The sequence below is a fragment of the Ovis aries genome, chromosome 7, assembly GCF_016772045.2.
Source record: "Ovis aries strain OAR_USU_Benz2616 breed Rambouillet chromosome 7, ARS-UI_Ramb_v3.0, whole genome shotgun sequence".
In the NCBI taxonomy this organism is placed as follows: Eukaryota; Metazoa; Chordata; class Mammalia; order Artiodactyla; family Bovidae; genus Ovis; species Ovis aries.
This window is the reverse complement of record NC_056060.1, coordinates 23,320,130-23,342,439: the sequence shown is the minus strand read 5'-3', so window position 1 is coordinate 23,342,439 and position 22,310 is coordinate 23,320,130. Positions and strand designations below refer to the sequence as shown.

At 42.9% G+C, this 22,310-nt stretch overlaps 2 gene segments (V, D, J or C); both read left to right on the top strand.

The window, feature by feature from the left end:
- Positions 1 to 684: 684 nt before the first annotated feature.
- On the top strand, positions 685 to 1,799 carry LOC121820054 (T cell receptor alpha variable 16-like). The segment is given in 2 exon segments: positions 685 to 875; positions 989 to 1,799. Coding segments are annotated over 2 exon segments (402 nt in total).
- A 3,897-nt stretch (positions 1,800 to 5,696) lies between these two features.
- LOC121820053 (T cell receptor alpha variable 18-like) lies at positions 5,697 to 6,540 on the top strand. The segment is given in 2 exon segments: positions 5,697 to 5,911; positions 6,067 to 6,540. Coding segments are annotated over 2 exon segments (459 nt in total).
- Positions 6,541 to 22,310: the final 15,770 nt, after the last annotated feature.

Genomic DNA, 22,310 nt, shown 5'->3' with positions numbered 1-22,310 from the left:
CCTCTTTCTAGAATTGCCTTCTTTTTAGTTCAAATGATTGTTACCTTGTTAATGAACTATTAAAAAAAAAAAAACTGTAGATCTAAAATTCTAAAGGCCCATTCATGGTATGAGGAAGGTCAGAATCAATGATGATGAATGGAAAATAACTCGGTATGGTCATGCTTAAGCATTTCATTAACAAACCTGTACAGAAGCTTAAATTTCTGTGAAATCTGACCTGCTAATATTTTCCTATACTCTTCCTGACTTTCATGCTTAGAAAATTCACGATCATCCTAAATTTATCAAAAAATTGCTATTACTTAAAAATATTATCTATATTTAGAATTTATTTAATAACAGATGCTAAGGTAGGCGTCCAAATTTATTTGTTAATCTCTACATGACTCTCCATTTCGTGGGGCATATTTTATTGAATATGCCATCTTTTTCCTATTTATTAATAACTAAACTTTCGTAAGTAATTTGTATGTTTGGACTTTCTATTATGTTCCATCGATGTCTGGATCTTTCTGGCAACCAGCTTCTTTACTTAACATAGCATTACACTTTGTCTTTCTAACGAGGAAATTCCTCTCCATTTTGTTTCAGAATTTGTCTTCCTGAAGCCTGAGATTACCTGCAGTATCATATTTGGCCTCTAGAGGAAGATGCTACACATCTTGAACTCTATAGAAAGCCAGAAAGCCACCAGCCCTTTGAGGAAGAGCTTTTACTTTGCATGCCCTGTAAACCCACTCACTGCTCTGTCAGGGTGTCCATGTGGCTGAATTGTTTCTAGGAAAAACCTGCAGAAAGGAGCCTCCTGCTTCCTCAGAGCTCAGATATGAAGCGCGCCCTCATCTCAGTGCTTATGATGATATTCACACTTGGTGAGTAAAGTCTCTTTTATTTTATCTTACTGTGGTCTTCTGATTCAGAATTGGCTTAACAAAATATTTTGCTCTGTTTGAAAGTCAACCCTGACCCAGAATTTGTGTTACAGGAAGAACAAGAGCCCAGACAGTGACTCAGCCTGAGAGCCACATCTCTGTGTCTGAAGGGGACCCCGTGCAGGTGAAGTGCAGCTATTTGTATTCTGGGAGTCCTGTGCTCTTCTGGTACGTCCAGTACCCCAGACAGCACCTCCAGTTACTCCTGAAACACACCTCAAGAGAGAGCATCCAGGGTTTCACTGCTGAGCTCAGCCGGGCTGAGGCATCCTTCCATCTGAAAAAACACTCGACTCAGGAGGAAGACTCAGCTGTGTATTACTGTGCTCTGGGTAACACAGTACCCGGCTTCACAAGAGAAGCAGAGCGCAAACCCCTTACAGAAAGCATTTCCATGTTCCCTATTTGACCACCGTGGGGCGCTGTCTCTCTAGAGACTGACACTGAATTTACCTCTCAGGTACAGAGTTGACATCAGTTGTCAACTAGCTGTATAATTTTTTTTAAGGGAATTCTCATTAGCTATTCTGTATAAGTTAATTTTTAAATAGTAAATGTATTTATTTTAGATATTAGTACCTGGAAATATACTTCTGAAATAAAACTACGTAACAGCATGAAAATTCTCTTCTTGGCCCAGATGGGCTCCACAGGTTTAAGTGATACAGTCCCATTTCTCCGACTCTGCTGCCACCTTATCCACACCCACGAGTATCATCACCACAGGCTGAAATTCCTTAAAAGTAGAATGGTGCTTCCTGACATGTGGTTGCTGATCTTTCTGCAGCTGATGCCTTTCTTCTCATGCACTTGATGGACTCATACCATCCAAACAGGGACCATCAGGAGAAAAATCTTGGCAAGTTGAAAAAGGAAAGTTTAATATAAAGAATTATTAACAAATAGCAGAGCATTATTTACTAATGAACTCTAAAGAACTCTAGAAAGAACTCTAAAGAACATAAGAATAGCATCTGTAGGGAGGCACTGTTATCTTTAGAACTACGCCAGAGTTTCACAGAAAGTAACACATTATAATATGTACTCTCTTCTCCTATCACAGTGGTGACTCAGGCTTCACTGGGGAGTGTGTGACTGTAGCCTGCTGGATGGGGAAGTTTGCCGAGGTGCCAGAGAACACGACTAACAAGCAGAAGAACAGCTCCCAGGGTTCTAGAACAGTTTGTAGGAAGCTGGCAAAGGAGCACTGCTGAACTTGCTCGGGTGCCTGTGAAACTTGCCAAGAAAGCACCCGGGGACTGTCACTAAACGTTGCTGGACGTGAGCGTCACAGGTGCCCCACAGGACAGCCAAGCACCCCGGAACAAGAAGTGCGGAGCACATCCCGGGACCCGGAAGAGAAGCTGCCTCTTTCTGCCGGGTCCTTTCCATCCTCTCTACCGACAAAGCTTAACATCGCGCCAGCTGGCAAGGAGAAATGTTTACAAGGCGCATGTCCAGAATTACCCTCTGAATCTACGAAGGGAGAATTTGTAGTTCAAAGGCAATAAGCTGATAACTGGCACATCTTTCATACACACTCCTCCACACACAGTTAACTTTCAAGCAATGGTGAAATGACTCTGTTTCCATCTCACAAGCTAAGTCTATCCTTTGAACAGGTGAAGAAGTTCTCATCCTTTCTCTCAAATGAGGAGACCTGTGGTCCCAACAGTCACTACGGATCACTGGCTGTATTAATTACTTCTAAAATTCAGAGGGAATTCCACTGAAAATTCTGTTATACGCAGACTAAATTCTAAAGTTAATCTCTCTCAAGTGGTATATAGAATAATGTGAGGAGAAGGAAGCAGGAAATAGGAGTGTAGGCAGAGGAACACATGAAAGTAAAGAGCAAGAAGAAAATGTAGAAAACTATTACATTCTTTGGTTCCTGATTTGGTGGTGATGCTGCAATTGATATAGATGACATTTTTTCTTATTACACGTTTTATATTTTCCCTGCTCAGAGCCATTACCTAGTGGTGTGACCCAATTCTTCATTCTCAAAGGATCTGAGTACTCAAAAATCTTGTCTTTTTATTGGTTGTTGTAATTTAACATTAACCTTTAGTATTGGTCATGGAAGTGCCAAGAGGCTCCCCTAGGAAGTCTCCTGGGTTCCAGACATAGTCCTTTTATATTTGATATGTAGCAACAACCCATTCCTCCTTGGTAATTGGTATCAACCACTGTAGTCACTAGAGTAACCTCATTTTCTATTCATTGGTTGTGAGACATATATAACCCAAATAGCCACATGGAAGTCTTATCTTCCAGTTCAATGAAACCATTGCTGTGTTCCCTGGTGAAAGCATTATTTCTTTTAGAGAATAAGAACTAATACAACTCAAAGTTACAAACATTACATGCAAAAATCTTGCTAGTGAGTTACTGAAGATAACAGTGAGGGGTCCACTCCCAGTGCCACCTCCTTGATTTCTGGAATCATGCATTCTGCCTATAGGAGACAACACCATTACTTATCTCCGCTATAAAGCATGCATTGCATCTGAAGAGACAGAATGCCATATTTTTAGAGCTGTTTTTCAACTGGTGCTATTATAGAATCAGTGTGTGTGTGAGTGCTCAGTCATGCTGTCCCCTTTGTGGCCGCAGGAACTATAGTCCACCAGGCTCCTCTGTCCCTGGAATTTTTCAGGCAAGAATATTGGAGTGGGTTGCATTTCCTACCCCAGGGGACTTAATGACCCAGGGCTCAAACCTGTGTTTCTTGCATCTCCTGTATTGGCAGGTGGATCCTTTACCACTGTGCCACCTGGGAAGCCCATAGAACCAGTAAGCCATTCTAAATTTAATCAGGTCAGCCATTTCTGGATGACAGGGTATATGGTAAGATAAATAATTCTGTGGGTGTGTGCCCATGGCTGTAACCTTTGCTGTGAAAATAGTTTCTTCCTCAGAAGAAATGTTGTGCGGATATCTTGCTGAAATTAGGCACTCTGTCAGTTTATGAGGATAAGGCTGGCCGAGTACATTAAGCAAAGAAGACAAATCCGTATGCAGGTATAAGTGTTCTCCAGTGAGAACAAATCTCAGCCATCTCCATCATAGGAGATATCTAATCACAATGGTGTGATCACACACCTAGAGCCAGACATCCTGGAATGTGAAGTCAAGTGGGCCTTAGAAAGCATCACTATGAACAAAGCTAGTGGAGGTGATGGAATTCCAGTTGAGCTGTTTCAAATCCTGAAAGATGATGCTGTGAAAGTGCTGTGCTCAATATGCCTGCACATTTGGAAAACTCAGCAGTGGCCACAGGATTGGAAAAGGTCAGTTTCATTCCAATCCCAAAGAAAGGCAATGCCAAAGAATGCTCAAACTACCACACAATTGCACTCATCTCACATGCTAGTTAAAGTAATGCTCAAAATTCTCCAAGCCAGGCTTCAGCAATACATAAACCGTGAACTTCCAGATGTTCAAGCTGGTTTTAGAAAAGGCAGAGGAACCAGAGATCAAATTGCCAACATCTGCTGGATCATCAAAAATAAAAGAGAGTTCCAGGAAAAACATCTATTTCTGCTTTCTTGACTATGCAAAAGCCTTTGACTGTGTGGATCACAATAAACTGTGGAAAATTCTGAAAGAGATCGGAATACCAGACCACCTGACCTGCCTCTTGAGAAACCTGTATGCAAGTCAGGAAGCAAGAGTTAGAACCGGACATGGAACAACAGACTGGTTCCGAATAGGAAAAGGAGTATGTCAAGGCTGTATATTGTCACCCTGCTTATTTAAATTATGTGCAGAGAACATCATGAGAAACGCTGGGCTGGAAGAAGCACAAGCTGAAATCAAGATTGCTGGGAGAAATATCAATAACCTCAGATATGCAGATGACACCACTTTTATGGCAGAAAGTGAACAGGAACTCAAAAGCCTCTTGATGAAAGTGCAAGAGGAGAGTGAAAAAGTTGGCTTAAAGCTTAACATTCAGAAAACAATGATCATGACATCTGGTCCCATCACATCATGGCAAATAGATAGGGAAACAGTGGAAACAGTTTCAGACTTTATTTTTTTTGGCTCCAAAATCACTGCCGATGGTGACTGCAGCCATGAAATTAAGATGCTTACTCCTTGGAAGGAAAGTTATGACCAACCTAGACAGCATATTCAAAAGCAGAGACATTACTTTGCCAACAAAGGTCTGTCTAGTCAAGGCTATGGTTTTTCCAGTAATCACGTATGGATGTGAGAGTTGGACTGTGAAGACAACTGAGTGCTGAAGAATTGATGCTTTTGAACTGTGGTGTTGGAGAAGACTCTTGAGAGTCCCTTGGACTGCAAGGAGATCCAACCAGTCTATTCTGAAGGAGATCAGTCCTGGGTGTTCTTTGGAAAGACTGATGCTAAAGCTGAAACTCCAGTAGTTTGGCCACCTCATGCAAAGAGTTGACTCATTGGAAAAGTCTCTGATGCTGGGAGGGATTGGGGGCAGGAGGGGAAGGGGACGACAGAGGATGAGATGGCTGGATGGCATCACCGACTCGGTGGACATGGGTTTGGATGAACTCCGGCAGTTGGTGATGGACAGGGAGGCTTGGCATGCTGCAATTCATGGGGTTGCAAAGAGTCGGACACGACTGAACGACTGAACTGAACTGAGCTCCTTTTCAGGGTAAATACCAAAAGATGTACAGCAGACTGCAGAAACAGAGGGAGAACGACAGAGGGCGCTGCTCCCTTTCGTTGGTGGTTTGATAATAAATTCATCTTTCAATTCTGAGAAACTTTCTCTCTTGCTCATCCTACAGCATGATCCTGTAGGGGAGTTTGTCTTGCATAACACATGAACCAAGATTTTCTTGAAGATTTCAACAAAGGATCAAGAAACTAGAGGAGTAGTTTTTTCAACTTTCGTGTATCCCCAAACTCAGCCTCCACTGCTTCTGAGCCAGCTATGCTCTCGGCTTTGTACTTAGGACTTGTGACCTTGTTGATAATGCGTGAGTAACGTTTATTTAAAATTTCTAAGATGTTCTAGTCCTTTGTTTTAGGATGTCATGTAACCTCTATCAAGCGGGAGATGGTCCCTCTTCCTTAGCCAACTTAACAAAGTCTTACTGTGTGTGTGTGTGTGTGTGTGGTTTTTTTCTTTAAGGAGGGACCAGTGCAGACTCGGTGACCCAGACAGAAAGTGTTGTTACCCTCCCCGAGACGGCATCTCTGACTCTGAAGTGTACTTATCAGTCCAGCTATTCAGTTTCTCTTTTCTGGTATGTCCAGTACCAAAACAAAGAGCTTGAGCTGCTCCTGAAAAGCTCATTAGGAAACGAGAAGGTGACCAGCAGAGGCTTTGAAGCCACTCATATCTCGAGTGACAGCTCCTTCCACCTGCAGAAATCCTCCGTGAAAACATCAGACTCAGCTGTGTACTACTGCGCCCTGAGTGACACAGTGAGAGAGGCTGCAAGGAGACCTGAACACAAACCCAAGGGCACAGATGGGGTCAGGCTGTGGGCAGCTCTCCAGAGTTCTATGCTAGAGGCATCGTCAAAGTACTTTCAGCTCTGAAGCTCAGAGCTAAGAACCTTGAAATTCTTGCATTGCCCTACAGAGAAGAATCTGGGGTTCAGTTCAGTTCAGTTGCTCAGTCATGTCCGACTCTTCACGACCCCATGAATCACAGCACGCCAGGCCTCCCTGTCCATCACCAACTACCGGAGTTCACTCAAACTCACATCCATTGAGTTGGTGATGCCATCCAGCCATCTCATCCTCTGTTGTCCCCTTCTCCTCCTGCCCCCAATCCCTCCCAGCATCAGAGTCTTTTCCAATGAGTCAACTCTTCTCATGAGGTGGCCAAACTACTGGAGTTTCAGCTTTAGCATCATTCCTTCCAAAGAAATCCCAGGGCTGATCTCATTTAGAAAGGACTGGTTGGATCTCCTTGTAGTCCAAGGGACTCTCAAGAGTCTTCTCCAACACCACAGTTCAAAGCATCAATTCTTCGGCACTCAGCCTTCTTCACAGTCCAACTCTCACATCCATACATGACCACTGGAAAAACCATAGCCTTGACTAGATGGACCTTAGTCGGCAAAGTAATGTCTCTGCTTTTCAATATGCTATCTAGGTTGGTCATAACTTTTCTTCCAAGGAGTAAGCATCTTAATTTCATGGCTGCAGTCACCACCTGCAGTGATTTTGGAGCCCCCCCAAAATAAAGTCTGACATTGTTTCCACTGTTTCCCCATCTATTTCCCTTGCAGTGATGGGACCGATGCCATGATCTTCGCTTTCTGAATGTTGTTCCTTTAAGGCAACTTTTTCACTCTCCTCTTGCACTTTCATCAAGAGGATTTTTAGTTCCTCTTCACTTTCTGCCATAAGGGTGGTGCCATCTGCATATCTAAGTTTCTTGATATTTCTCCCGGCAATCTTGATTTCAGCTTGTGTTTCTTCCAGTCCAGCGTTTCTCATGATGTTCTCTGCATAGAAGTTAAATAAGCAGGGTGACAATACACAGCCTTTTCCTATTTGGAACCAGTCTGTTGTTCCATGCCTGGTTCTAACTGTTACTTCCTGACCTGCATACAGATTTCTCAAGAGGCAGGTCAGGTGGTCTGGTATGCCCATCTCTCTCAGAATTTTCCACAGTTTCTTGTGATCCACACAGTCAAAGGCTTTGGCATAGTCAATAAAGCAGAAATAGATGTTTTTTTCTGGAACTCTCTTGCTTTTCCATGATCCAGTGGATGTTGGCGATTTGATCTCTGGTTCCTCTGCCTTTTCTAAAACCAGCTTGAACATTAGGAAGTTCACGGTTCACGTATTGCTGAAGCCTGGCTTGGAGAATTTTGAGCATTACTGTACTAGCATGAGAGATGAGTGCAATTGTGTGGTAGTTTGAGCATTCTTTGGCATTGCCTTTCTTTGCAACTGGAATGAAAACTGACCTTTTCCAATCCTGTGGCCACTGCTGAGTTTTCCAAATGTGCAGGCATATTGAGTGCAGCACTTTCACAGCATCATCTTTCAGGATTTGAAATAGCTCAACTGGAATTCCGTGGGACAGTGTAAAGAGGAACCTATATGCTTTTCTCCAGAAATGCCTGATTTTGGCCCATTCACATTCTCCCAAAAGGCACAGAATCCCTTGAAGTGTCATTAACTCTTCGGTAACAATTCAGTTGATATATGCTGAAATATTTCATAACTTGTTAATGAAAACTCCCAGGAACATTGTTAATGGATGACTGTGTGATCTGGAAGGTAGTCTCTGGTTTTAATAATTCAGACTACTTGTATGTCTTGCTGAGATACATCTGCAGACACTTCATCTTCAGTGACTAAGAGCTTTATTCTCTCTTCCCTTGACTTTTTCATCCCTATGGCTGCTACAGCAATGCTGCTACCTAAGTAAGCTCCAGGAGGAGAGTTTTTTGACAAGATAATCCTTCTGACAATGGCCCTGTGGGTCAGAGCAGCCCAGGTGGTAAATATTGCAGGCATGTTGTGTATTGTTTGTATTCAAACAGGATACAGGATATTCTCTTTGCCAATAATAATGTCACCTCAGGGGAAATCTATTCATCAGTCATATTTCTGATATATGGAAAAAGTGTTTATGTACTCTTACAATAAGCTATCTTTGGAGTGGAGTGAGCTTTTCACATGCTCCAAGAAACTAGGAGAAAATATCACCCACTTCCAAGGCAGGAGCATCTCCCCACTCCTCTGCTCGTGAGCAGGAATGTGGAGCCCCTTGGGTCAGCGCTCTGCAACAATCATGCCCAGTGCACAGAGCAGCCCCTCTGCATCTCTGAAGGTTGAACTCCTGTCCGCGCCTTTGGAGACCAGCCTTTCTGGAAGGACAGTGGGGGACACAGAAGGTGTGAAAAGAGATATGTTTTACTGCCAGGCAGTCAGGGAGATGTGGCCTAGACACTGATTATTTGTCATCTCATAATTTATAAGCACAACAATCAAAATACAGAGTTTAATAGAATAGTTTTGATGGTCCTGGAGGAGGTAGTCCCCATCCTCATTTAACAGCGTGGATGTCTGGACACCCACCTGAAGTTCAGTGCAGACTTCCTCCCTAACATCCTAGAGTGCTGCGCACTGGATGTCGGCCACCTGAGCACTGGGGCTTCAACATCTTGGTAAACAGGCCAGAGAAAGGGAGAGGGAGATGAAAAAACAAAAATAAATCTTACAATGGAAAAAAAAAAAAAGTATTCAAGCAGGGTTTATTTCCCTGGTGGTAACTGTATCAGCTCCCTACTTCTGGTCTGATCTCTCATTCCACATCTCTGGGTCCAGGCTAGTGGGACTACAGACAGAGCAGAGGATTTTTTTTTTTTTTTTTGCTTACCTGCTCCTCAGTCAACTGAAAACAATTTGAAATAGGAATCATGTCTGGTGGACCCTAGGGATTCCTGAACATGCAAAAAAATTTAAGAGCACCTAAGTGATCCGCTGAGCCAGAGAGTCCTACCAGCATGATAACTTGACTCAAGACCCTAATTTTAGGGGCAATTTTGATTCAGGGGATAGGGCTCTGCAGTCCCAAAGCAGGGGTCCCGGGTTCAGTCTTTGGTTAGAGAACTAAATCTCACAAGCTGAAGCTAAGACCCAGGGCAGCCATAAACAAATAACAACTCAGCAAACAGCTGTGAATTAAAAAGTAACTCTAATTTTAGTAGGAGTTCATTTTAACTGGTGAGAAAATCTCTGTAGGTGGAAAGGTACATTTGAAGAAGATTGTTCTTGAAATTGCTCTTAGTTCAAGTGACCAAGTCATGGCCACTGTTGCTGGATTGACAGCACTGCCCTGAAAACCCGCGTAAGGCAACCTCACACCTGACTGCAGCCACAAAGTCTCCATGCCTTACAATGGTTTATGTCAGCAAAGAACAATGTTTTGACTTCTTACCATAATACAACCATACTTTCCATAAAGTAAATCCTAGAAAAAGCAGCAGCAGTGAAATGACTTTGTTATATCTTCTGCTGGGTTCACTCCACTTGCACAAATAATTGCACAGGAACCTAGACAAACAGGCTGATAGACACTGAGCACACAGCTCTTTCCACTGAGATTCCTGAATCTCTAATAAAATAAATAAACAGGAGCCTGATAAACACCGCACACATGCCTTTGAAATGAAGCAAGGCTGGTTAATATATTAAGCATCTGAACTTGACTTTCTAAAAAAAATACTTAGTTGAATTAAAACAAGAATGTGACAAGTGCTACATCCAAGTGTGGTCCAGGGGCCCCAAAGGAGATCTTTTCAGGGAGGTTTACCAAACTCACTGAGGTTTCTCTCTTTTATTGCAGATTGTCATTCAGCCCAAGATTCACTTGGATCTCCTCCCTCTTCATGCTACCGCCTTGCCCTTGTCTCTCCCTTTCTCTCTTTTTTGTCCACATCCCTCGTCTCTTGTACAGTGGTCCACAAATTTCTAGGTTCCATCTCAATCCCACAGTGAGACAGTTTTGGTAAACCCCTCCTGCACTGGCACCTGGAAGCTGCCTCCATGAAGTAAGCTGGGCAATGTCAGTGCTCATCTCATCTGTCTTCCTTGTCTCTGTGCTACCTGGTGTACAAGATCCAAAATCTGTTTCATATATTTTGTCCAGTTTTCTAGTTGTAAGGTCCTTTAACTGTGAAAAAGAAGTAATGGTAATTTTTTGGGGTATTTTTACAACTGTGTCATTTTATGATGGTAGGGTATGTAATAATAACCTTATCATTAACCACACATTATTTGACACCTGCCGTAGATAAGATTTCCTCCATGGCATGTTGACTGAGTCTTGGGGATGAACAGAGCTAGTTCAGGTAAGAACTTGAGGAAAGGAGGGAGCACTTTCCATTCAGGAGGATCCTTCTCTGACCCATGGAAATCTTGGAGACACATGGAAGGAAGAAATCTGACTATTCCATCTAGAAATTGTAACTGGGGTTTCTTGAGAAGCTAGAGATACCTGTACCATGAAAAAAATTATGGAAGTAATAATAGAATATTTCGCTAAGCACGCTTATGTTTAGGGCTCTCTTCTTCGGGTCCTGTCCCTTTCTCCTATCTGTATCCCACAAGCTATTATCAGGAGAAATAGGTCAGACCAGACTGTGGTGCAATTTTCACGATCACCACTAGAGGGCGGGGCTGCCTTCAGATGCGGTGCCTCATTGTATTCAGCAGACGGTTTCATTCGCCTGCTTTGTAGCCAGAAGACAGAATATTGCTGCAGTACAGAAAGGGGCTCTCAGTTTCTGAGCGAGGAGCTTCTGTAACATCGAGATGGAGACTAGATTTATTAGGTTTGTGTATTGCAGGGAACAAGGATCGTTTTCTTTTGCGAACATGCATTCTGCCACTCACTCAGTTCTTCTCATCATCTTAATATTCAGTAAGTAACATTTTATCCTACATGTTAATGATTTTTCACTTTCCTATGATTATAGGTAAGTTTTATATTTCTTCTCTGGCTGAAAACTCTCCTCTTGTATATTTCTACTATAACAAAGTGATTCTCTTCCAGGAGGGACCAATGGTGACTCAGTGAACCAGACAGAAGGCCCAGTGACTGTCTCAGAGGGGGCTCTCATGACCCTCAACTGCACTTACCAGACTGCTGGTTTTTCTCCCTATCATTTCTGGTATATCCAGCATCTCAACAAAGCTCCTCGACTCCTCCTGAAGGGCTCGATGTCAGACCGGACGCCAAAGAGTGAAGGTTTTCAGGCCACTCTTGTTCAGAGTGACAGGTCCTTCCACCTGCAGAAACGGGCAGTGCAAGCATCAGACTCGGCTGTGTACTACTGTGCTCTGAGAGACACAGTGACACAGGGCTGCAGGGGAGCTGAGCACAAACCCAGAGTGCAGATGGGGCCCTGGCTGTGGGCAGCCCTGCACAGGGGTGGCTCTTTCTCTTAGGTGTTTACGCTAGCTGTGTTGCTGTTTATTTGCTAAGTCATGTCCGACTCTTGCGACCCTGTGACTGTAGTGGGCTCTTCTGTCCATGGGATTTCCCAGGCAAGAAGACTGGACTGGGTTGCCGTTTCTTTCTCCTGGAAATTATCCCAACCCAGGAATGGTACCTATGTCTCCTGTTTGTCTGGCAGATTCTTTATCACTGAGCCACCTGACAGGCCCTGTTTTATGCCAGAGGCATCATCAAAGTACTTCCATCTCTGAAGCTCAGTGCCAAGAACCCTGCAATTCTTGGATTGGTCTACAGAGAGGAATCTGGGAGGAACAGTGAAAAGAGGAATTTAAACGGCCTTCTCCAGAAATGCTTGTTTTTAGCCCAGTCACATTTCTCCAGATGACGTAGAATTCCTGGAAGTGACATTAACTCTGTTCAAGGACAGTTCAGTTGATTTATGCTGAAACATGTCACAACCTGTTGATGGAAACTCCCAGGGCACCTCGTTCATGGATGAATGTATGACCTTGAAGCTACTGTCTGAGTGTTATAATTCAGACCAGAATTTTGTGTCTTGCTGAGTTTCACCTGCAGACAGTCCATCTTTAATGACTGGGACCTTCACGCTCTCTTCCCTTGACTTTTCCACCTCTTATGGTTGCTCAAGAAATGCTGCTGCTGTGAGTCCCATGAAGATGGTTTCCTGAGAAGATATTCCTTCTGTCAAGGGCCCCATGGGCCAGGGCAGTCTAGTCAGTGAACCTTTTGTGCATGAGGTGTCTTGCTTATATATTGGTGACACAGCTCCACCCGCATCATGTCATCATGGTAGCTCTTTACAGAACGCTGGGTCATGATCCCGATCCTGGTCTTGAGGATCTGTGCTGAGAGAAATTCTGGACATAAGCATGACCATGGAACCTAACGTATTATCTTTATCGCTGTATTGAGGCCTCTAATCCTTTTGAAATGGGTCAAATTCAGTGACCAAACACTCAGTCCGTTAGTGAAAGAGGGCACATGGACTTTTGCTGACTGGGATTCTAAATTCTTGACATATTCACAATGTTCCCACAGCAGAGGAGCAGAAAACAGAGAAATGTGTGGCTCTCACTGTAACTTGCAATGAGTGAAACTCAGCAAGAGAAATTCGTTCTGGCATTCTGGAGGTCTCTGAACCTCACCCGTCCTTTATCCTCTTGCATGATTCTGTGGGACTGACAGGTAAAGATGAAGGTTTTGCAGAGCCTGAGCCTTCTGTGATTTCAGAGACTTCTTAAGAAAAAGAAATGACATTGCAGAGTCAAGTTTCCTGGGCCCAGGACACTAAGGGATCCTGAAATACAAGCTCAATTTGCATCATGGTAAACCCTCTCCATAAATTTTACTCTCCTCTTTAATATCAAAGCATTATAACCATCTTACTTTGTCCTGATAGTGGCAGATTAGAACCCCCCAGGACTCTTTCTGTCTCAGCACTTGATCTGTAATTAATATGAGTATTTTCAGCTCTATCACTTTTTAAATAACAGCTTTATAAAGATGATTCACATATCATCACCTTCACGCTTTTAACTGTACAATCGAGTGGTTTGCATGTTCGCAGAGTCGTGCAGTCATCGGTACTATCTGATTCCAGAACACCACCCCAGGAAGAAACTTGGCGCCCATTAGCAGTCACTCCCGTTCCCTGTTTCCCCCAGACACTGGCATCCATGCCTCTGTTCTCTGTCTCTGTGGATGTGACGGTTCTGGGCATTTCCTAGAGACAGAATCAGCTCACGTATGACTGTTGGTACCTGTCTTCTTTCGCCTCGTGGAGTCTCTCCATGTCGTGTCACCATATCAGCACTTCACTACACCTTATGGTCACTTAATAGGCTGCTCCGTGATACCCCCTATTCTCCTTATCCATTCTTCACTTGAAGAGTGATTGTTTTGGAAACATTTTGGTTATTTCCACTTTTTAGCTCTTATAAATAATGCTGGTATGAGCACTCATGTCCAGGAGCTCTATTGCTCTAAGCGAACGTATTTTCAGTTAGAGGTTCGACTTCTTGTGTTTTTATATTTGTTTCATTTCATTTTGCTTTATTTGGTGCCAACATTTCCTTAGGATGTACAATGAGTAAGTACAAGAGAAAATGCTTTTTAAAATTATGCTTTAATGCTTACATGAGATATAATCATTCCAAGCTATACTTGCATTCATTCAGGAAAACTTTTTGAGCACATACTCATATGTGTAAGTCATATGAATAAGTGTTGAGAATATAGTAGACATGACCGAGTCTCCTGCTTCAGGATTGTATTGTTAAGACACCACACGTGTCTTAGAATAATGTATCTTTCACAAATCATTTTATTCACTCACTGAGCTCTGTTTGTCCCCACTATGTGACATTGGCAGGTTTATGGGCAATGGGCTAAGCATTTTAAATCCCTCTCCACCTCTTCAGGTGGATACTAGGAAAGTTCCAATTTAAAAATCTTAAAATTGAGGTGTAGAGATGTTTAGTAACTTAATCAAGGTTACATAACCAGTTAGGAGCAGAGCTTGGGTAGGATGTCAATCATTCTGATGCATGAATTTATTCTTAAAAGCTAATTGATAGAACCACCATGAAATCTGTTTCTTTTTTGTTAAATACCACTGCCTTCTTAGAATTTTATAATTTTTGAAATTTTCATTTGATGAAAAATAAGTTAATGCAGTAATCAAAACTGTCCTTTACTCAATGGGCAATCATAGGAGTCTGTATATATTCCTGAACACTGAAGCCAAAAAATTGCAGTCATCATCATTTATGTCTTTGAACATAAAGTTGCACAGATTCTCTGTGATTGAATAACCTGCCTGTTCCAGGGCTTATAGCTGAGCCTCAGCAGCCATATTAAAGAGGATATATATTAAAGGTGTTTGCCATGGCAATGAGGACTATATTGTTCAAATTAAAAAAAACCCTTCATGTGGCAAATATGTCTCCTCATTGGGACTGTAAGACACAGCATTTTCTGTTCTGCTACAGTATATATCTTATTAAAGCAAATTCTTTTTAGACAATTAGTAAATTTGGGCCTGGGCTTCCCGGGAGCTTAATGGTACAGAATCCGCCGGCCAATGCAGAAGATCTTCTCCAGGATGAGTTCAACTCCTGGGTCGAGCAGATCCCCTGGAGAAGGATATAGCAACCCACCCCAGTATTCTGGTCTTGGAAATCCCGTGGACAGAGGAGCCTGGTGGGTTACAGTTCATGCGGTTGCAAAGAGTCGGGCACAACTTACTGACTAAACAGCAACAAATATGGGCATGATGAGGAAGTTTCATTGATTTTTCTAAGCACGTTAGTAATTTGCGCCAAAACAGAAACTTTCAAAGGCAATTTTCTCTCAATTAAAAAGCCTAAAATCTAGTGTTTGCTTTAGTGGCTTCAAGAATTTCTAGGGTTTTCAAGTGAAAGCTGCCTGATAAACCTGAGAGGGAGGGTAAAAAGAGTGCTGGTCCTTCTTCCTCTCTAGCATTAAGCAAATTGATTTATCAAGAATTCTCGAGGTCAGAATACTGGAGTGGGTAGTCATTCCCTTCTCCAGGGGACCTTCTCAACCCAGGGATCAAACGCAGGTCTTCCACATTGCAGGTGGATTCTTTACCAGCTGAGCCACCTGGGAAAGCCCTTATGAAGAGCAATAACATTTAAAATTTTGATGACCTTGGTCTTACATGTTCTCATGGACCTGTGTGAGAGCAGCGAGACACAACTCCTAATATTTAAGATGTCAAAGAGTTTTAAAACTGTGATGCAGGGAACAAACATCAATGGAGATTGAACTGTGCTGGCATTTCTAACAGGATTTCTATTGCCTTTGATAATGCTTTGGCTCTGGATTTGTGTATTTTTAGGGTTTTAATTTGCACCACAATTAATGGGTGTGGTTTGGAAGAGTTGGGGGTGATTCACAAATACATGTATTGAGTTTTAATAGAGGTTCTTATATTTAGGCAATGACTAAAATTTTCTGAATTTACTTTTGTTTACACACATACACACATGTAAATTGTGCTCACATGCACATGTATCTCTCCCCCTGCTGCTGTTTAACATGGCACACACTTGACAGATTTTGTGACACAGAGGCAAGATATGAAATGGTTCATAGACAACAGAATATTTCACAGGTAACTTTTACCAGATTCCATAGGAGGCAGAGACAAAGATTGAAGCGAAAAATTCTGCCTTTCTGTTAGAGTGGAAACCCCATTGTTCCTTTTGATTCTCTGATGCGAAGGAGAATGAACTAAACATGATTCTGTTTTACCACTGTTTATTTCTAGTCTGAGAGTGTTCTAATTCAACAAACTGATGTGCAGACGTCTAGCATTTCCCTCCTAGAGGGGAAGCGTGTGACACGACACAGACACACTGCCCTCCAGCTGCTGACTCAGCTTCCTGCGTGGGGCAGAAGCATCCCACAGCCCCGGAGCTCTGCCTGGACCTCTTGAGCACAGGGTGCAGAATTCAGCTCTGGATCTGAAATGGAGCAGAGGACATGTCACTGCAGGGAGGAGCTGCCCATATGCTGGTTGCCAGTGTGCCGGGGGCGGGCAGAGCCTCTGTCTGTCTTGGTGAGGGTGGCCACACACAGGACTCATGCCCTCTCTCAGAGCCAAGGTTGCGGGGAGGGCAGATCAGTGTTACCTGATGCATCTTAAAAGGCAGGGATAATGGGCAATGGAATCAGGGCATTAGGTCGTAAGCCACTTCATCCCCTACACCATCATGGGTGTAAGCAAAGGCTCTTTCCTGCAGGATCCAGCATGACCCAGAAGGTAACTCAAGTCCAGTCTGCAATTTCTGTGGTGGAGAAGGAGGCTGTAACCTTGGACTGTGCATACAAAGCTAGTAGTTATGGCTACTATTTAAAAAATCAGACATCACATTGAAAACTGGATTTCTAGCTTCTCTATAAAAATATCTAAGAGTACAACATCCTCTGGGGTAGAGGTCAAAAGTCGTGTTTGATTGCATAATGCCTTCGACATAGACTCATTTTATGTTTAAAATCTATGCAGATTTACCATTTACAACATGAAAAGCCAAAAAATAAAATTTTAAATTATTAGTCATAATATAGAAGCTGATCCACAAAGCAAACAAATCTGAATTAACATCTCATGGAAATATACCTGTTTTTTCCCTGTGATTTTTATCATCACAGCATGGATCCCAGTGTGAGAAATTTCAGTATAGTTTATTCATTAATTCTTAGTTTTCTGGTCAGCATTGGGGAAACATTAGTTGCCAAGACAGATGTGATGTCTGCTTTGGTGGAACTCTTGTCCCAGGGGGCTGTATGGTCTCCAGTACAGGATAGTAGCAGAAAGGACCTTATAGCACAGACTGTGTGACCTTAAGCAGGTCGTTCACTCTGACTTTCTGCTTCCTCATCTGTAAAGTGTGAAGGTTAGTCATGAAGCTGCTGTTGAGTTAGTGTGGGTTGCTCAGTCGTGTGCAACTCTTTTGCGACCCTGTGGACTGTAGGGTGCCAGGCTCCTCTGTCCATGGCATTCCCCAGGCAGGACGACTCGAGTGGGTTGCCATATTTTCCTCCAGGGGATCTTCCCGACCCAGGGACTGAACCCAGGTCTCCTGTGTTGCAGATAGATATTTTTTTCCATCTGAGCCACCAGGGAAGTCCTTTCCAAAATTTTACTCACCTCACAGGACCACTTAGTTCATTATCCTTTTGAGTTCCTAACACCCTCCCTTACTTAAGCAAGGACTATTAGATGTTGTAGAAGTTATCCAGGCGCTGCTCACATCGCTTCACATGTAATAAGAAGCCACGGGTGCAGGAAGAGAGTAGAGTGACGAGGGAAGCCACCTGCCTTTAACACATCAGGAGCACTGTTCTGCCTCCCTGGAGGGAGAGGGAGGAGGAAAAGGGACAGGCATGCAGGCAGAAGGGGAGGACAGGCCCAGACTTTGTTTTTTCATCCTGAACACTTTTGCATACATTTGATATCATCCTTAATAAAAGGATGAATTGAAATTAGCTGGATTCAAACCCTGTCATCTGCATCACAGCTTGAATTTTGAGGGGCTCCTTAGCCTCTCTGTGCATCAGTTTCTTAGTATAAAATGGCTATAATAGCACCTACTTTATGGACTTAAGAATCAAAATCATCTATATATCTCTATCTGTTTAAAATCATGATAAAATTAAATTATATATGAACACACCTGCTTGTGTGTTTTATAGAAATAAAATTTTAAGCACAGGTAAACATTATGGCATCTTGATACAGCTGGGATCACTCACTGATGACCTTTATTAATATAAAAGGCAGAGTTTGTTCCAGTACCTACATCAGATTTTCATTCATGTCATTTTTTCTATAACACGAAGTTTCTCCTTATTTTTCAAGAAAGGAACCAAAGCTCAGTGAAAATCCAGGGCCTTGTTGGCGCTGCTAGGAATGTCGCCTACAGGGTTTGGTAGCCCTGGGGTCAATGTTCCCATCTAAGGAGCCCCTCCAGACAAGCCCCCGGTCCTGACAGAGAAGAGCAGGTGATTTATGCTCAACATAAAACTGCCCTTCTCAGGGCCAGGCAGGGCCACTTTAATTCCCCCGACTATATAACAGAAGGTGTATTTCCCCCTATTTGTTGACAGATCAATGGAAAAATGCTCTAAGACATGATCACTATTCACTGCAGCCTTCAAACTGATTTGCTTTCAGCCTTGCACACAGTTAATGAACATTCAGCCAACTTGCACATGTCAGGATAAAAGAGAATGAAGAAATGGCATTTTTCACCTAGAAAAACTATACTTCCATTGGATAACTTGTGAGATACAAAATCTTCGTGTAAGTTAAGGAGAGAGTTTTTCCTGTTATTATTTTAAGAGTATATGAACATTTTTTCAATATATCTGAAACTTGATTGAATGATTAATTAATTTCCCCTGAGATGATGGCAGAGAGGATATTCTCATCCTGCACCCAGTTTGAAGGCAGACTGCTGTTGGAGTGGACTGAGTTTCTCACCTGCTCCAAGAAACTAGGAGAGAGTGTCAGCCCCTTCCAAGGCAGAAACCTCTCCCCACTCCTCTGCTCATGAGCAGGAATGTGGAGCCCCTTGGGTCAGTCTCTGCATCTCTGCTACAACTGGGCCCATTGCACAGAGTTTACCCTGCACATCTCTGCAGGCTGAACTCCTGTCCGCAACTTCGGGACCAGACTTTCTGTAAGGACACTGGGGGACACAGAAGCAGAAAAGATATATGTTTTATTTCTGGGCAGTCTAGGAGATGTGGCATAAACACTGAATCATTGTCATTTAAAAATTTATAGGTACAACTATAAAAATGCAGAATTTAATAGTTATAATGGTTTTAATATTCCTGGAGGATGTGGTCCCCATCCTTATTTAACAGGGGGGATGTCTGAACACCCACCTGAAGGTAAACACAGATTTCCTCCAAACAACCTAGGGTCTTGCACACTGGGTGTTGGACCCTTGAACACAGGGGTGCTTCAACATCTTGATAAACAGGGCCTAGGAAGGGAGAGGGAGATGAAAAAACAAAACGAAATCTGAACAGTGAAAGAAAAGTATCCAAGTAGGTTTCATTCCCCTGGTGGTAACTGTGTCAGCTCTCTACTTCTGGTGTGATCCCGCATTGCACATCTCTAGGTCCAGGCTGGTGGGACTACAGACAGGGCTGAGGATTATTTTTTTTTCTTTCACCTGCTCCTCACTCTTTACTTTCATGCATTGAAGAAGGAAATGGCAACCCACTCCAGTATTCTTGCCTGGAGAATCCCAGGGACGGGGGAGCCTGGCAGGCTGCCGTCTATGGGGTCGCACAGAGTCGGACACGACTGAAGCGACTTAGCAGCAGCAGCAGTCGTCAACTGAAAGCAGTTTGAGGTAGGAATCATGTCTGGTTTTGTTTTCCACGTTGCAGACAACTCTGTAAGTTTCCAGAATGAATGCTGGAGCATAGGGATTCCTGAACATGCACAACAGTTTAAGAGAACCTCGGTGATCCGCTGAGACAGAGTCCTTCCAGCATAACTTGACTCAAGACCCCAATTTCAGGGGGAACTTTGGTCCACGGTCTAGGACTGTGTGCTCCCAATGCTGGGGACCTGAGTTTGATCCTTGATCAAGGAGCTGGATCTCACAAGCTGAAATTAAGACCCGGCGCAGCAGGAAACAAACAAACAAACAAACAAAAAAAAAAAACAGAACAGCTCAGCAAACAGCCGCGCATTAAAAAATACCCTCAGCTCAGCTCAGTCGCTCAGTCGTGTCCGACTCTTTGCGACCCCATGATTCACAGCACGCCAGGCCTCCCTGTCCATCACCAACTCTTGGAGTTCACTCAGACTCACGTCCATCGAGTCCGTGATGCCATCCAGTCATCTCATCCTCGGTCGTCCCCTTCTCCTCCTGCCCCCAACCCCTCCCAGCATCAAAGTCTTTTCCAATGAGTCAACTCTTCACATGAGGTGGCCAAACTACTGGAGTTTCAGCTTTAGCATCATTCCTTCCAAAGAAATCCCAGGGCTGATCTCCTTCAGAATGGACTGGTTGGATCTCCTTGCAGTCCAAGGGACTCTCAACAGTCTTCTCCAACACCACAGTTCAAAAGCATCAATTCTTCGGTGCTCAGTTTTCTTCACAGTCCAACTCTCCCATCCATACATGACCACAGGAAAAACCATAGCCTTGACTAGACAGACCTTAGTCGGCAAAGTAATGTCTCTGCTTTTGAATATACTATCTAGGTTGGTCATAACTTTTCTTCCAACGAGTAAGCGTCTTTTAATTTCGTGGTTGCAATCACAATCTGCAGTGATTTTGGAGCCCAAAAAAATAAAGTCTGATACTGTTTCTACTGTTTCCCATCTATTTCCCATGGAGTGATGGGATCAGATGCTATGATCTTCGTTTTCTGAATGTTGAGATTTAAGCCAACTTTTTCTCGCTCCTCTTTCACTTTCATCAAGAAGCTTTTTAGTTCCTCTTCACTTTCTGCCATAAGGGTGGTGTCATCTGTATATCTGAGGTTATTGATATTTCTCCCGGCAATCTTGATTCTAGCTTGTGTTTTTTTCCAGTCTAGCATTTCTCATGATGTACTCTGCATATAAATTAAATAAGCAGGGTGACAATGTACAGCCTTGACATACTCTTCTTCCTATTTGGAACCAGTCTGTTGTTCCATGTCCAGTTCTAACTGTTGCTTCCTGACCTGCATAAAGATTTCTCAAGAGGCAGGTTAGGTGGTCTGGTATTCCCATCTGTCTCAGAATTTTCCACAGTTTATTGTGATCCACACAGTCAAGGCTTTTGCATAGTCAATAAAGCAGAAATAGATGTTTTCTGGAACTCTCTTGCTTTTTCCATGATCCAGTGGATGTTGGCAATTTGATCTCTGGTTCCTCTGCCTTTTCTAAAAACAGCTTGAACATCTGGGAGTTCATGGTTCACGTATTGCTGAAGCCTGGCTTGGAGAATTTGGAGCATTACTTTACTAGCATGTGAGATGAGTGCAATTATGTGGTAGTTTGAGCATTCTTTGGCATTGCCTTTCTTTGGGACTGGAATAAAAACTGACCTTTTCCAGTCCTGTGGTCACTGCTGAGTTGTTCAAATTTGCTGGCATATTGAGCGCAGCACTTTGACAGCATCATCTTTCAGGATTTGAAATAGCTCAACTGGAATTCCATCACCTCCACTAGCTTTGTTCGTAGTGATGCTTTCTAAGGCCCACTTGAGTTCACATTCCAGGATGTCTGGCTCTAGATGAGTGATCACACCATCGTGATTATCCCGGTCATGAAGATCCTTTTTGTACAGTTCTTCTGTGTATTCTTGCCACCTCTTCTTAATATCTTCTGCTTCTGTTAGGTCCATACAATTTCTGTCCTTTATCAAGCCCATCTTTGCATGAAAAATACCCTGATTTTAGAAAAATGGATCATTTGACTGTTGAGAATTTCTATGTCCATTAGTAGGTATCATTTGAAGAAGATTGCTCTTGTGTTCAACTGACTTGGTCATTGCCATTTAGAAAGATTTATTTTTAATTGGAAGATAATCGGAAATCTAAAGGTAAAAGGATGACACTAGAACCTTTCCTAACTCAATACACAAAATAAACTGAAAATAGATTAACGACTTAAATGAAGGCCAGAATCCATAAAACTCTTAGAGGAAAACGTAGGCAGTACACTCTTTGACATACATCACAGCACGATCCTCTTTGACCCACCTCCTAGAGTATTGGAAATAAAAACAAAAATAAACAAATTGGACTCAATTAAACTATAAGTCACAGCATTGTTCCTGGCTTGACAGCACTGCCCTGAGAGCCCGTGTAAGACAACCTCCCAGCTGTCTGCAGCCGCAGCGTCCCCATGCCTTAGAATGGTGTATGTCAGC